The 13716-nt window shown below is 31.3% G+C and overlaps 1 protein-coding gene across 2 annotated transcripts in view; it reads left to right on the top strand.

The window, feature by feature from the left end:
* The window catches only part of LOC113555639 (myosin-VIIa), a 117164-nt gene extending 104618 nt beyond the window's left edge, over positions 1–12546 (top strand). Inside the window, exons 18-34 of one of the 2 annotated variants that reach the window (XM_026960104.2) lie at positions 529–730; positions 818–972; positions 1807–2031; positions 2311–2445; positions 2889–3118; positions 3714–3912; positions 4005–4166; positions 4657–4804; positions 4874–5151; positions 5461–5597; positions 5669–5880; positions 6655–6953; positions 7138–7345; positions 8160–8443; positions 9038–9277; positions 9846–10049; positions 10759–12546. In XM_026960104.2, the coding sequence (XP_026815905.1) occupies positions 529–730; positions 818–972; positions 1807–2031; positions 2311–2445; positions 2889–3118; positions 3714–3912; positions 4005–4166; positions 4657–4804; positions 4874–5151; positions 5461–5597; positions 5669–5880; positions 6655–6953; positions 7138–7345; positions 8160–8443; positions 9038–9277; positions 9846–10049; positions 10759–10929 (3489 nt within the window). In that variant the 3' untranslated portion in view covers positions 10930–12546. The remainder of the gene's footprint in view (positions 1–528; positions 731–817; positions 973–1806; positions 2032–2310; positions 2446–2888; positions 3119–3713; positions 3913–4004; positions 4167–4656; positions 4805–4873; positions 5152–5460; positions 5598–5668; positions 5881–6654; positions 6954–7137; positions 7346–8159; positions 8444–9037; positions 9278–9845; positions 10050–10758) is intronic. The other variant, XM_026960103.1, reaches the window with a different exon arrangement.
* The last annotated feature ends 1170 nt before the right edge of the window (positions 12547–13716 follow it).

Below are 13716 nucleotides of genomic sequence, written 5' to 3'. Positions count from 1 at the left end.
GTTTCTGGTAGAGAATTAATCTTGTTTATAATTTGAAGGATCAAAAAAGATATTTGATATTATTTTTCAAAATAAATATTTCATTATTATTTATTTATATTGAATAACTATCGATGTATGAAATATTTACCAAATGTTTATATTAACATTTTCGAAAAATATTTTTTCTCTTTTTTGCTACCTATTTATAAACACATGAAATGTTTTGATTTGATGGCTTCTATAATTTTCGGACTATATAAATGCTTTTTATTAAGTAGCGAAAATGTAGGCTATTCCTATAGGATGAAATAATAATATACAGTACGAAAAAATTAAATAAAACCATTTAAACCATTGACGTTTTTTAAAGATCAGCACTATAATTTTTATTTGAACACTTCTATTTTATTATTATTCCTAACGTTTTGCACAATAAAATTTTTTATATTTCATATAACATATTGACGTATTGCATTACTTAACAAAGTTGTGAGGAAAATCGTTCACAATCGTTTGGTTTTTACTTATTCACCGGTTGTGTTACAGGGTGCGAATTGGAAGCATAACAATGGATTTGTTGAAGATACTACGGAACGCGATCAGAGGAGGAAATTTAGAGTGGAAAAGAAATTGCAAGAGATGGAAAACATCCAAGAGAAGTTGAACGTCGAACCACTGCATGACAACTATCATGATATCCTCGAGTTTGCCGAAAACTATTTCAACGCTCACGAGCGTTCGCCAGAAGGTACGATAAACGTTTTCATTTCTATCATATTATCTGTTGATAGTTTTACCAGTAATAATTGAAATAAATGTTGTCTATAACCTGTAGGAACGATAATAGCCACGCTCAAGAGGAAAAGCAAGTCATTGGAAAAGATACCTATGTACGAAATGGTTTCGTTCCACCGAGGCTCAACTATTCCGACATCGCACATACACATGTACGATCCGGATAACATAACGATAGCCATATCAATATTTAGAGTAAGTACTGTCAAATATCAACATAATTCAATGATAATAATTTTACCGTCAAAATTGCAACAGATCCGATAGTTAACATACAACATATTTTCAAGATTACAAGTCAGATAATTATAGTACATTATATTACATAAATATTTTTTGGATTATTTTATTTTAATATTAAAAACGGTTAATAGTCAATAGCACAATAATTTATAGTACCTAAACAATAAGAAATAATCGATATATTATACAATTAAAACATAATAATATAATATAGTCATTAATCATAATAATAAAATATAAAAAATAAATATATACACACACATAATAGCATAATAATATTATATAATATTATAAATCAAAAGTTCTGAAATATTTAATAACCTGCATCAAATCAACATAAACAAATATTTATTTGTTTTGTATTTTTTTTTTTATTTAAGTCTTATAAAAAAGTATTCATCATCAATATATGCTATATGCATTAATGTAGTATACAAAAAAGGACAAGTCCTAATATTTTTGATGTTATATTTAATAAATAAACTTATTTTTGACATATCACCACATTGCAATTGTAATTATGTGTGTCTAAAAACCTCTCTATTCATTTTATTTAAAAGTCAAATCTCGAGTCAAAAAGAAATTTTTAAAAAGAGAATAAAATGCAATGCCTTTTCTATACCTTAAGGCTATAAATCATAAATAGACTATACGTGAAACAGTAAATTAAATATGTAAATTTATCATTTAAAAAAAAAAGTGATTTAGTACATTCATGATGTAATATCATATTGTGATTATATTTGTTTAATTTTAATTTACTACGTATGATATTATGATCTACAGGATCTCTGTAAATATACTAGAGGTGATATAAAACAAGACAACGAAGTACAAATCATCCAGTCGATAATCGGCGCGGGAATCAACCGCGAAGAGTTGAGAGACGAAATTTTCGTGCAGTGCATGCGACAAGCGACAAATAATCCAAGCACGGAGTCCACCGAGAGAGTGTGGTTGCTCATTTGCCTCGCGATCGTTGCGTTCCAGCCTAGCAAGTTACTATACAAGGTACATTTATGGGTTAAATGGCTTGCACAAAACATTTTCTACAATCCGTTTACATACACATAGTATTATTATTAATATAACAATTAATAATAATACGATTTTCTTTAAATCCGTAATCAAAATTGATGAGAAAATTTGGGTGGGAGGAGGTAGTATCAATCGTAAGTGTTTGTAAGAATAAGAAAACTTAAAATGTTTGCAATTTAGTTATTGACATTATTCAATATTAGTAGATACTTTAAAATATACTCGTAATATAATATTTTATTTATGATTTAGTATTTCGTGAGCTTCTTACGGAAGAATTTGCAGTGTGAGGGAAAACTTAAGCAGTACGTTCAATGGTGTCTCGACAATTGCAAAAACACGAAAGTGTCGTGTCGACAGTATCCACCATCAACCGTTGAAATCGCCGTAAGTCCACTTCAACCCTGAAGTGAAAATGAGTTTAAAATGTTTTTGTTATTGGATTTGTGTTCAAAAATGGTTTACTTTTTTATTTGTGTTGAACAATTTTTCCTAAAAGAAAATTTTATTATATTATTAAATGTCGTTTCGTATAAAAAAAAAAAAATAATAAGTTGTAACTCAAATTATTCACACTATTCCAAAGGTTATTTATAGTCATCTAATAATTTAGAACTAAAATAATTAATAACACAAATCATTTATTGAAAAAAAAATTTAATCAAATGAACTTTAAAATATTTTCAAATTATGTTTTCTAATGATTTTTAAGACGTAAAAAAGTAATAGATATTGGATAAACATACTTTGGAAATTCTTAGATAAACATGTTGGTTTCAAACGCGCTTTAAACATTAGAGATCTAAAAAAACACAAATCTTGTGCTACAGGCTATGCGGAGACTCGGCACAATCGTCTGTAGATTTTTCTTCCTGGATGGCCGAACCAAAGCGATCGACATCCATCCAACAGACACAGCCAGCGATGCAGTTTACAAACTAGCAGACAAATTGTGTCTGAGGTCGATCGACGGTTGGTCAATATATCAGAGTCGGTCGGACGGCGAAGAACACGTTCGCGCTCATTACTATTTGTATGACATCATCGCCGCTTGGCAATCGTACGTATATCAAATTTTAATAGATCTGACCACCTGTCTAATCCAAGGTCAAATTGCAATTATATGATTTATACGATTATCGTCGATAGTTAAAAGAATAGTTTGGATTTTGAATACCTATAAAAAGTTCATTGTTTTTATTATAATAATAATTACATTTAGTAGGTAGTCATAATTATAAAATAATAATGAAAATATATATTTACGTTTATTTTTAAATTAATTAGTCATGTCACGTAATAACGTTTTTGTAATGATTTATAGATCGTTTTATACAATAAACAACAATATATACATTTATTTATAAAGAAAATTAATTTTTCTAATTTAAAATGAAATAAATAGATCTCGGTCAATTCAAACATTACCTGTTATTAACCAAATTCTGAAAAATGTAATAATTGGTTTAGCCGGTTTAGGTGTAAGGGTGCAATCCGATAAATTTCATCTGATAATTATTTTCAAGTTATCTTTTCTCGAAGTTTTAATGTAATAGTATACGTTTTATATACGCTGTTAAAGTATTAATTCACCTGACATATATTTATCTTAAGATAAACCTATATAATATAGATGTATATATTTTGGCCCATAGAAAGCAGCAAATCAAACAGACAACTCAATCGAGTAGCAGTTTTCCATCGTTGAGCCGTCGTTCTAGCAACACGACTTTGACCAGTGGTGAAAACCGCTTCATATTTAAACGTCGACTGTTCCGGCATTCCCGAGAAATTTCGCAGGACCCGATTGAAGTGAACTTATTGTACGCTCAGGCCGTCTACTGTGTTGTGAAGGTAATTGATGGGAGAAATGTTGAAATTACGTGCACGAAAATGTTTCAAATAATATTTATAATTGGATTATTTTTATTATCGTTTTTAATTAGTGCGACGATTTTCCGGTCAGTGAAAAGGTTGCTCTCCAATTAGCCGGACTTCAGTGCCAAGTGTCACTCGGTGATCCCAAGGAATCGACTTTGGAATATTACGCGGATGTCGAAAATTATCTACCGTTTAGAATAAGCAGAATAAGGAGTTCTGATACTTGGGTAGGTGTATACGTGCTTGTAATCTGTAGAAAATGATACGATTCCCGCAACATATACGATCGTTGAAAATAGACGTATTTACGATTAAGAATAATAAATAATTAAGGTTTGATATAAACGCCTTGGAAAAATCTTAATTTAATTAGTATTTTTTTATTTATGTGTATTATTTTGATTGCGTTGTAAAATACAATGAAATCTAAATTAGATAAATAGTGTAACATTTGATTTTCTATGAAATTATTATTCCACAGCAATCCGTTGTAAAAACTCGGATTTCTACTAAAACACGATTTTCTGATATACGCCCCAGTACCGGATATTTTTCTACTAAAAACTTTTTTTTATTTACATTTTTTGTTTTTTACTCCTCGTGTATCGTGCATATGAACTAGTACTCACCTGACGACGAATTACGTCCGCAGCTTGTTTGGTCAATACCCGGTGCTAACAAATGATTGAAACTTCTGACGATCTGATTTTATAACAGGTACCGATATTGGCGCAAGCTCATCAACAATACGGCGCTGGAAGATCGGAGGTAATGGCAAAGGTTTTGTACTTGTCGTGTGTAATGCAATACCCGCTGTACGGCACCACGATGTTCCACGTTACTTACAGGGGCTACTGGTCTTACGGTATGATCACACTGTCACTCGAAATTGTTCCGAGTTGGTTGTTAATGTCGATCTTGTGATTTTATATAGGAAACACTCTAATACTCGGTGTCAACTGCGAAGGATTGATGTTGATCAAACCGGAAGATAAGTTCGTCATGTATGAGTTCAGGTACACTGACGTTGAATCAATATTTTTGGACCCCAGTGATTGTTTCTTGACCATAAACTTGATGAGACACCAAAACGATAACGCTTCGGCTCACAAGTGTTTCGTCTTTGAAACGCAACAGAAATCTGAAATCGGTTCGCTTATTGTCAGTTATTGTCCAGGGCTAGCCGGTTGGATAATCGAAAACGAAGCTCCAGTAAGAAACGAATAAATATTGTTGTGATTTAAAATCAAGGCTGTGGACTTGATATACTAAACAGCTATGAATTATCTAGATAATTATGCAATCAATATTAATGAATTTGATATTAATTTATATTTATTTTAATACATTGAATATACGAGTGCATACTAAAAAAAATACATTTACAACATCATACAAATTTAGCTTCAAACCTATTTGAAATGGAAACGTATAAACTCACAGCCTTGCAGCAGTTATAACAATTTAATATTTAAACTTTTTATATTAAAAACGATTTTAATTTATTTATGTACCTATTAGGTGAAAGCCATAACGAACGACGATCGCATACGGCTTTATCACAACGTGATCAACTGCCGGCGCAATTTGATCGATTCAGACATGTTGAATAAACCTCAGGATACCTCTGGTAGTTTCTTAAAGAATACCTTGCGCAGGTTGGTGATGCAATAAAATGGTGTACCATAAAGTTTTAAGTATATTTTTAATTTACAAATATTTTTTTTAGATTAAGTAAACACAAATTAGAAAAATTATGGGCCGAACACATTGGATCGTTGTCAGAACATGGAGAAACGTACAAGGGATTCTCGGGTTCTTATTGGTCGTTCAGTAGACAGACAATATCCCAAAGTCTCAGCCGATTGTCCGAACAAGATGAACAAATCGCCTTGCAAATGTTTCAGATCATACTGAAATATGCTGGATTAGGTCAAAATGGTAATGATAAAGATAGCGTTTGTAACCAGGAGAAAATTGCATATTGCTGACTTAAGAATATAATTTTATTATATATTGCAGTTGTCACATGGACCTAAATTTATTCATAATTTGATTAAAAAAAATACTCTTAAATTAAATACAAACGATTTCATAAAAAAAAAACCATGATTAAAAGCTGTCAATATATAATATAATATTAAAAATAAATAAATATTAAAGCATTGATTGCTCAAAATATATTTAATTATAGCTTATAATTATTATTAACAACTTATTAAATACACATGCAATATATTGGTATGGTTAAAAATTATCTCACTTTTTTATATATTATATTAAATTTTTTTGGTATAAACTAGTTATTATTATCAAATAACGTATTAAATGTAATTTTATTTAGTTTCAAATTATATTTTTAAAAGTTTATTAATAAATAAAACCTTAAATATTTTTTATGTATTATAAACTAAATTAAAACTAAATTAGATTTAATATTTAATTCAGAGAACTGAATCAACTTTTTATAGCCTGTTGACTGAATTGTAGATATAACTCTTCAATTTTAAAATATCCTGTTTAATATAATTGTTTAATGACTATAGGAATCTTTGCCAATAAAATCCACCTAAAACTTTTTCCATCCCTATTTTTACCGCGCCTTCATACCACTCCTAGGTTACTGGCATACTGCACGATACAACTGTTGGCGTTGTATCGATCGTTTGTTAATTAAACTTCACTCAATAGTTCGTTGGTTTTAACGTGCATTAGGAGAAGTCGTCCGGCGAGCCGAAGACGAACACGTAACTCTTATACAGAACGTTATGGAAAGATCCATGCGCAAGGAGTCGCTACTTTGTGAACTTTACCTGCAGCTGATCAAGCAAACCACCGAACATCCAGATCCAAACTCGAGAGTCAATCTCAGGCATTGGGCGCTGTTGTCCCTAACGTGTTCGGTCATCTTACCACCACAACGCAACATACGAAAATATTTGATTGCACACCTGCGGAAGTGCGCCGGCGATTGTGTGACCGAGGAAGGGAAGTATGCTCGGTTTGCGGAAAAAGTGAGTGTACAGATACCGTGAGGTATAGTCCTGCAGTGATTTTTCGTAGGGCGTATCTATTATATAAAAATTGATTGGTTTCCTGCAAGTAGCAAATTCGAACTTAAATAATGTTAAAAAAATGTCAGGACATGCTCTTCGTTCCAAAGTGTTGAGCACATTTTTTATATTTTGATTCTTTTAGTGCGTGTCAAAAACTCAAGGTACGAGGAGACGACAGTGGCCGCCGTCTAGAGAAGAAATATTGTGCACGATAAACAGGAGGTTAATTTATGCCAGATTTCATTTTATGGATGGACAATACCACGCCATTGAGTTTCATCCATCTTCAACGGCTAAAGATGTGGTGGAAATCGTTAAGAATAAAATTGGCCTTAGAAAGACAGCAATGGGTAAGCAAAATTTGACGCGGCGAAAACACAGTACAATAATTTTTATAATTAGTGTTAAAAAACAGTTGTTACAAAACTATTGCGACCTAAGATTAAAAAAAAAAAATGTGCAAAATATTATTATAATAACTATATATAATATTTATTTTTTATATTATTTTTGGATATTTTCAACTGATATTTAAAAAATTAATTTTTAACTATCTACCTAATTAAGTCACGTGTTCATAGACCAAAACTATTTTTTTAACTTTGATGTTCGTTTTACAAGTATGACGTTAAAATATACCATGTATTTAACATTGAAGTATTCAAGTAGATATGTACTAGAAGTCTAGAAATAACGTATAATCATAATTTTATTTTATAAAATTAATAAAATTATGAAAAATACATTATTCATTGAACAAATCATATATTGGTTAACATTTTCAACTTAAAACTATATTTTATATAATATATAAGCGCTGAATTATTATCTTAATGGTCATAATATATCATTATTTTACGTTGATCATAAAAAATAATTACGTTTTAGAATATATATATATATATGCATTTGCCGTTTACGCATGATTAACCTATTTGGCAGATAAAATAAATTATATTATGCCAAATAAAATTATTCATCTATGAATCTTGTTGTATGTTGTATACAAATTGTATTGATACATTTTCATAGAGTATGCACAATTGTTTACAGTATTTTTATTTTCCAAAATATTCATTAATCATTCTTTAAAAAGTGCAAAATAAAATTGCTTATAAAATTTTACATAGGATATTTTTTTTTTATAATGATTTATTTTTATAGGATATGCGATCTACGAGGTGTTGGGAAATTCCGAGCGGAGTTTGGTCGCCGAAGAAAAGCTTGCCGATGTCATGTCGAAGTGGGAAAGATACAGGAATGCCAACACTGGAACGGCAAACACGTCCAAGCCAATTCGAAAGCACAGCCACATATTCCTATTCAAAAAACATTTGTTCCTCGACCAGTACATGGACCTGGACGATCCAGTGGAAAAAGAATTGTTGTACCATCAGGTGCTGCATGGCCTCCGGTGCGATCGATTTCCAGTTACCGATAACGAAGCGGTTCGTGTTTTTGATATTTTAGCGACCATTAAATTAAACAAATATATGATTAAGACTATCCATGGTACTTATTGAAATAATTGTCTCGACTCGACAAACTTTGAACTTGCAAATAATTTGCATATCTTATTTTGTTAAGTACATTGAGTCAATAAAGGTTCCTTAAAGATATTTTCAAAAGTCTAAATCAACTAATAGAAACAGAACGAACTTTAGAGAAAATGGATTCTTTTAAAATAATGTAAACGCTGTAAACATTTAAATTTATAAAAATATTGTCTCTAACTGTAAAAATTTAAAAATAGAATTCGAATTAATTCATTATTAGAGAAAACATTTGGAGTAAGCACATTTTATAAACCATTCAGTCTGTATTTTATAATAGTTTAGAAACATAGTGGAGAAAATACCTACGGTACATCGAACTTTACCATAACATTAACATCACCAAAATTATTTCAAACATTATATATTATAATAAATACACTTTTTCTTCATATAAACAATTGTCCAACAATTCTCTGAAACTTTAAAAAAATAACTCAAAAACTGTACAAAGTTTAGTGTATTGATGTATTTTTATCTTGGTTTTAGGTTATGTTGACCTCTTTACAAGCTCAAGTAGAATTAGGAGACTGCGAAGACACCGTATTGGAATACCGACAAGTGTCATGCCATTGTCTTCCATCGAGGCTAGTCACTAACATACCCAACGAGGACGTGGCGATGCACCACCAGAGTTTGAGAGGAATGACTTCGGCTGAGGCCAAAAAAGCTTTCTTAAACCTGATAAAAAGCTGGCCACTTCATAGAGCTACCATTTTCGATGTTATGGTTAGTATTTAATTTTGTTAGAATGTATAACAGTAAAAAATTAATAGGAAATACAACGAAATCACTAAAAAGTATATATTAATTATTAATTTCTAAAAAATGTTATTTTAATTGTTCAAAAAAAAAAACGAACTTTTAACGATATGTATTTACTAAGTAAGTAGGAAAAGAAATATACGATAAAAAGTATTATAATATATTATTATTAATAATATTAATAACAATATTATGTTAGATACGATTACTGTCAGACTTTTGTATGAAATATGTAAACATGTTAATATAATATTTCATGTTTACAATTAAATACAGAATATAATGCATTATATGCACTAGGTATACAGAATAAAACTTAGATACGTCATTTTGTTGACATAACTAACTGAATTTGGAACCTTTAAAAATAACTATTCACACATATGCATTCAACATTCATGCATGCATATAATAAATTCTAGACCTATTCATGATATGTTTGGTAAAAACAAAAATAATTTTACGACTTGATGGCTTGAAGCCTTGTAAGTATGTACATTTCAAAATATTAACAGACATATTTGGTTTTTAGCAATCGTTCACCTCGAATTGGCCTCGTGTCCTGTGGTTAGCCGTGGATCAAGCCGGTTTACATCTACTGGAGCACCGTTCTCGAAATGCGTTGTGTTCGTACGAATATGACAGTATCTTGAGTTACAGTCCGGCAGTAAATTGTCTGATGATCATCACGGGCAGCGACAAAAAGCAAAGCAAGATCATACTGACCACTTCGCAGGTAACGTTTTATAATCGGTAAAATCGTCGGTCACTCGTACCAATAAGCGAGCCACTACAGGTATCGGATTCATTTTCCAATTTCATTTAGTACCCATGTACAAGTGATAATTAAATTCTCAAATGATAAATTATTAATAGTACGAGATGATACACGGACCAACCGTAGTTGCTGTCAACATGGAAATACAAATAATTATTTACGTGAATTCCATGTTATTTTGCATACAATATTTCTGTGTTTATGTTATGCCTGTTTATTAATCGAAATAGTTGACAAACACACTTATCAGAGGTAAAATATTACACGTACCAGTTATATTATCGTCTATGACGTAAATGTTTTAATTTCACTAAATTACTGAGGATATCCGAAAAAACCCGATATTTTAAATTGTTTTGAATTTTATTTTATGGAACTGTAAAAAACAACGACAATTTGCTTAGTATACTTAACGGAAATCGTTTTTAAAGGTGGGGACCATGCACAGTCCTGGGAAAGGGTGTATAAGGGCGGACTGACGATTCCACAAAATATACTTTTTTGTTTACACAATTCTGCAAAATTTGTCTCTCGAGATCCCCAGGCATACGAAATCGTTCCTGCTCACAATTCACGACAATAATAACATAACGATAATATGATAACAATCGCTTTGGTTTGCGATGATCTATCAATGTAATAATATACTGTTCTCGTCGCGTTACAGGCGTTCCAAGTGGCGAACCTCATCCGCGAGTACACGGAAGTGCTACAGTCACCGCAGACGTTCAAAAAGCGCGAAGGCGGCGGTGGCCGCAAAAACGGGATGAACGGTTCGAGCTCGAGGCCGGTGAGCATACTGCACAAACCGGCGCCGGCGATCGAACTGCAGACATGATCCGAACACCGATGACGGACGTCCGATCGCCGACTGCGGGGAGACGACGATCGACCGGACGACAGCGAAACGCGCGTGTTATCAAGAGAAGACCTTGCCTAACCTTTTTCCCGACTCATTCGTTACCACCGTTGTTAGAGAAACACGATACGTACGCATGTCCAGTGTTTTGTAATTATTACTGTAACCATATAGTCGCATTTTATGTACGTGTAATTAAGATTTATATATATTTTTTTTTTTTTAATATTTAATGGAAATTCAACGCGACAAAAATGACGATTCGCACGGCGTAAATCGTTTTTTTTTTTTTCCTTTTACAAAGTCATATTTTTACGCTTCGAACTGTCCGGGTCTCGTCAAAATCGAAATCGCAACAATAACGGTATAATCAAAACCGAAATGACCGGTTCGTGTATCCGTTTCGTAAATAAATGTATTGTAATGTCGTTTTTTCAATAGCGAATTATTCGATGGAACCAAGTTGTAAACTACATACAGACCCTGCCGAACGATTTGGCGGACGATTATTACCCATTACCATTTAAATCTCACGCAAATAATGTACACCGCCGACTACAACTGTTGCGCCCACGAACGACGTGATTATTTGCGTGCAACAACTCGGGCGCTCACCGGTGTACCTATACATATATATATATATAATAGGAACTATAGTTAATTATTTGTCTATCACTCGTGTATAGTTCATAACGACATTATTGGCGTTTAACACTGACGTTGTGTAGGCACTATAATGTACATAAATAGTGTAATGATTTTTATAAATTCTGTTCTTTCTCTTTAAACCGACGTACGAAATGAATGGTACGCGATTTCTCGTTGTTACAATCTTCTACAGTTAAATATCTATAAACATATTATATTTCATTAAATTATCTTAATCGGTATATTTAACATATAGACATATTCATAGCTAAAATGATTTACTTAAATATCGAATTGTATGTTTTATGCGTATTGCATAATAATAATAATAATAATAATAATAATAATATTATAATTCGCGGCGCGGGGCGTGTGGTAACGTCACGATGAAACGATAGCATTTTAAAACACATTCTCTTCGACCGCCGTGTGCTCGTGACGTGTACTTAAAAGTCCGGCGCGTAATAAGCGCGGGCCAGATAAAAGTCACGACGGATTCCGCGAGACATTTCGCTCGAACATCGCTCCGACTTCCGGTCAACCGCTGCCGTCTCGTCTGGCCGTAAAATCGGGTTTACGGACGCATCGCGTGTACACGGCTAATTACAATATGATGACATTATTAATGATATTTCACATCTGTGCGGGTGAGGCACGGTCGATGCACTGTTTCTGCGACGTCGGATTTAATATATCATATTATTACTATTATTATTATTATTATTATTATTATTATTGTTGTTTTTGTTTTATTCCCCCCTCCCCACCGATACCTATACAAGCGTGTTTGACTCCACCTGCTACCACTTACCGTCGTACATCAATAAAGTCCATAAAATATTTTTAATTATTACAGTAAGATTTTTTTTTTTTTTTTTAGGACGTAAGCGTGTAACGCATATATATTATTATACTATTAATATTGTGTAAGCAAAGTTTTCCATTATTTATTATTATTATTATTATTATTATTATCATCATCTTATTCACACTTGATATATACTATTATTATACTATAAAATGTAATTTTTATTAAACAAATTTTTGATGTTCAATTGTTACTATAATTTTTTAACGAGCAGATTAACAACAAAACGGAAAGAATGAATACGGAAGAAATACTGTTGTTACACGTTTTTTTGTAAATACCTACTAATGTGATTTTTATTTTATATTTTTCTCCATTATTATTCCCGTAAATATTATGAAGAAATTCACTAAATACTGTTATGATAATGATGTTGAATAATTTTATATTATAATTAAGAAAAAAAAAAAATGTGTTATATGTTCGTCTATATATACCTATTACAAAACCAGATGAAGGTGTAGACCAATTTATGTAATCGCGTGTGCTATAATATTATATTATTAAAAGTGCCACCAACATTTTCCTAAAGTATTTATATACATATTATATCTATGCGTCATGTAATATATAATATTAAATTAAAAAATGTCTCGTTTTCATTTGATTTAGGTACCTCCTTTTCAGTTCCGATCGCAGTCAATTATAGCCATTATAATAGTTTATGTACCTACCTACCTATTTTGTATGCATGTAAATTTTATGCATACATTATTAATTTGTGTATATATACAGAGTGTCCCGCGAGGACTTACCCATTGCGATATCTCATGAAATAATGGAGTTATCATAGTTCCGGTTTTTTAATAATATTCACGGGAACAAGAACTACAGATATTTCATGTTTTAATTTATTTTTATGTTTTGGTAAAAAAGTTAAAAAATGTATTAATATTGACGTTTTAACATTTCAATTACATCAATTTCCTGGTTTTTAATATTTTTTGTGGTTTCGAAAAAAACCCGTTCGCCAGCCGTACGAGCACGCATGTCTGATACAATGATACCACTATCGCACTATGACACTATCGTATTAAATAATTCGCAGTTTTTTCGAATTGTATATTATTGTACAAACAGTAATATATTATATAAGTCTTAAATCATAATTTTTAACCATGAAATTCTGTTGACGCTCTTCAAATAATTATTTTATGAATGACATTACTTTTATATCAAAATGGAACAATGAAGCAGTAGTACAATGATATAAAGTTCAATATACATTACTAAGTTATTAATATTTTGTT

This window comes from Rhopalosiphum maidis, chromosome 3, assembly GCF_003676215.2.
Source record: "Rhopalosiphum maidis isolate BTI-1 chromosome 3, ASM367621v3, whole genome shotgun sequence".
Lineage (NCBI taxonomy): Eukaryota > Metazoa > Arthropoda > Insecta > Hemiptera > Aphididae > Rhopalosiphum > Rhopalosiphum maidis.
The sequence above is the reverse complement of the archived record's forward strand: the minus strand, read 5'-3'. Positions and strand labels throughout refer to the sequence as shown.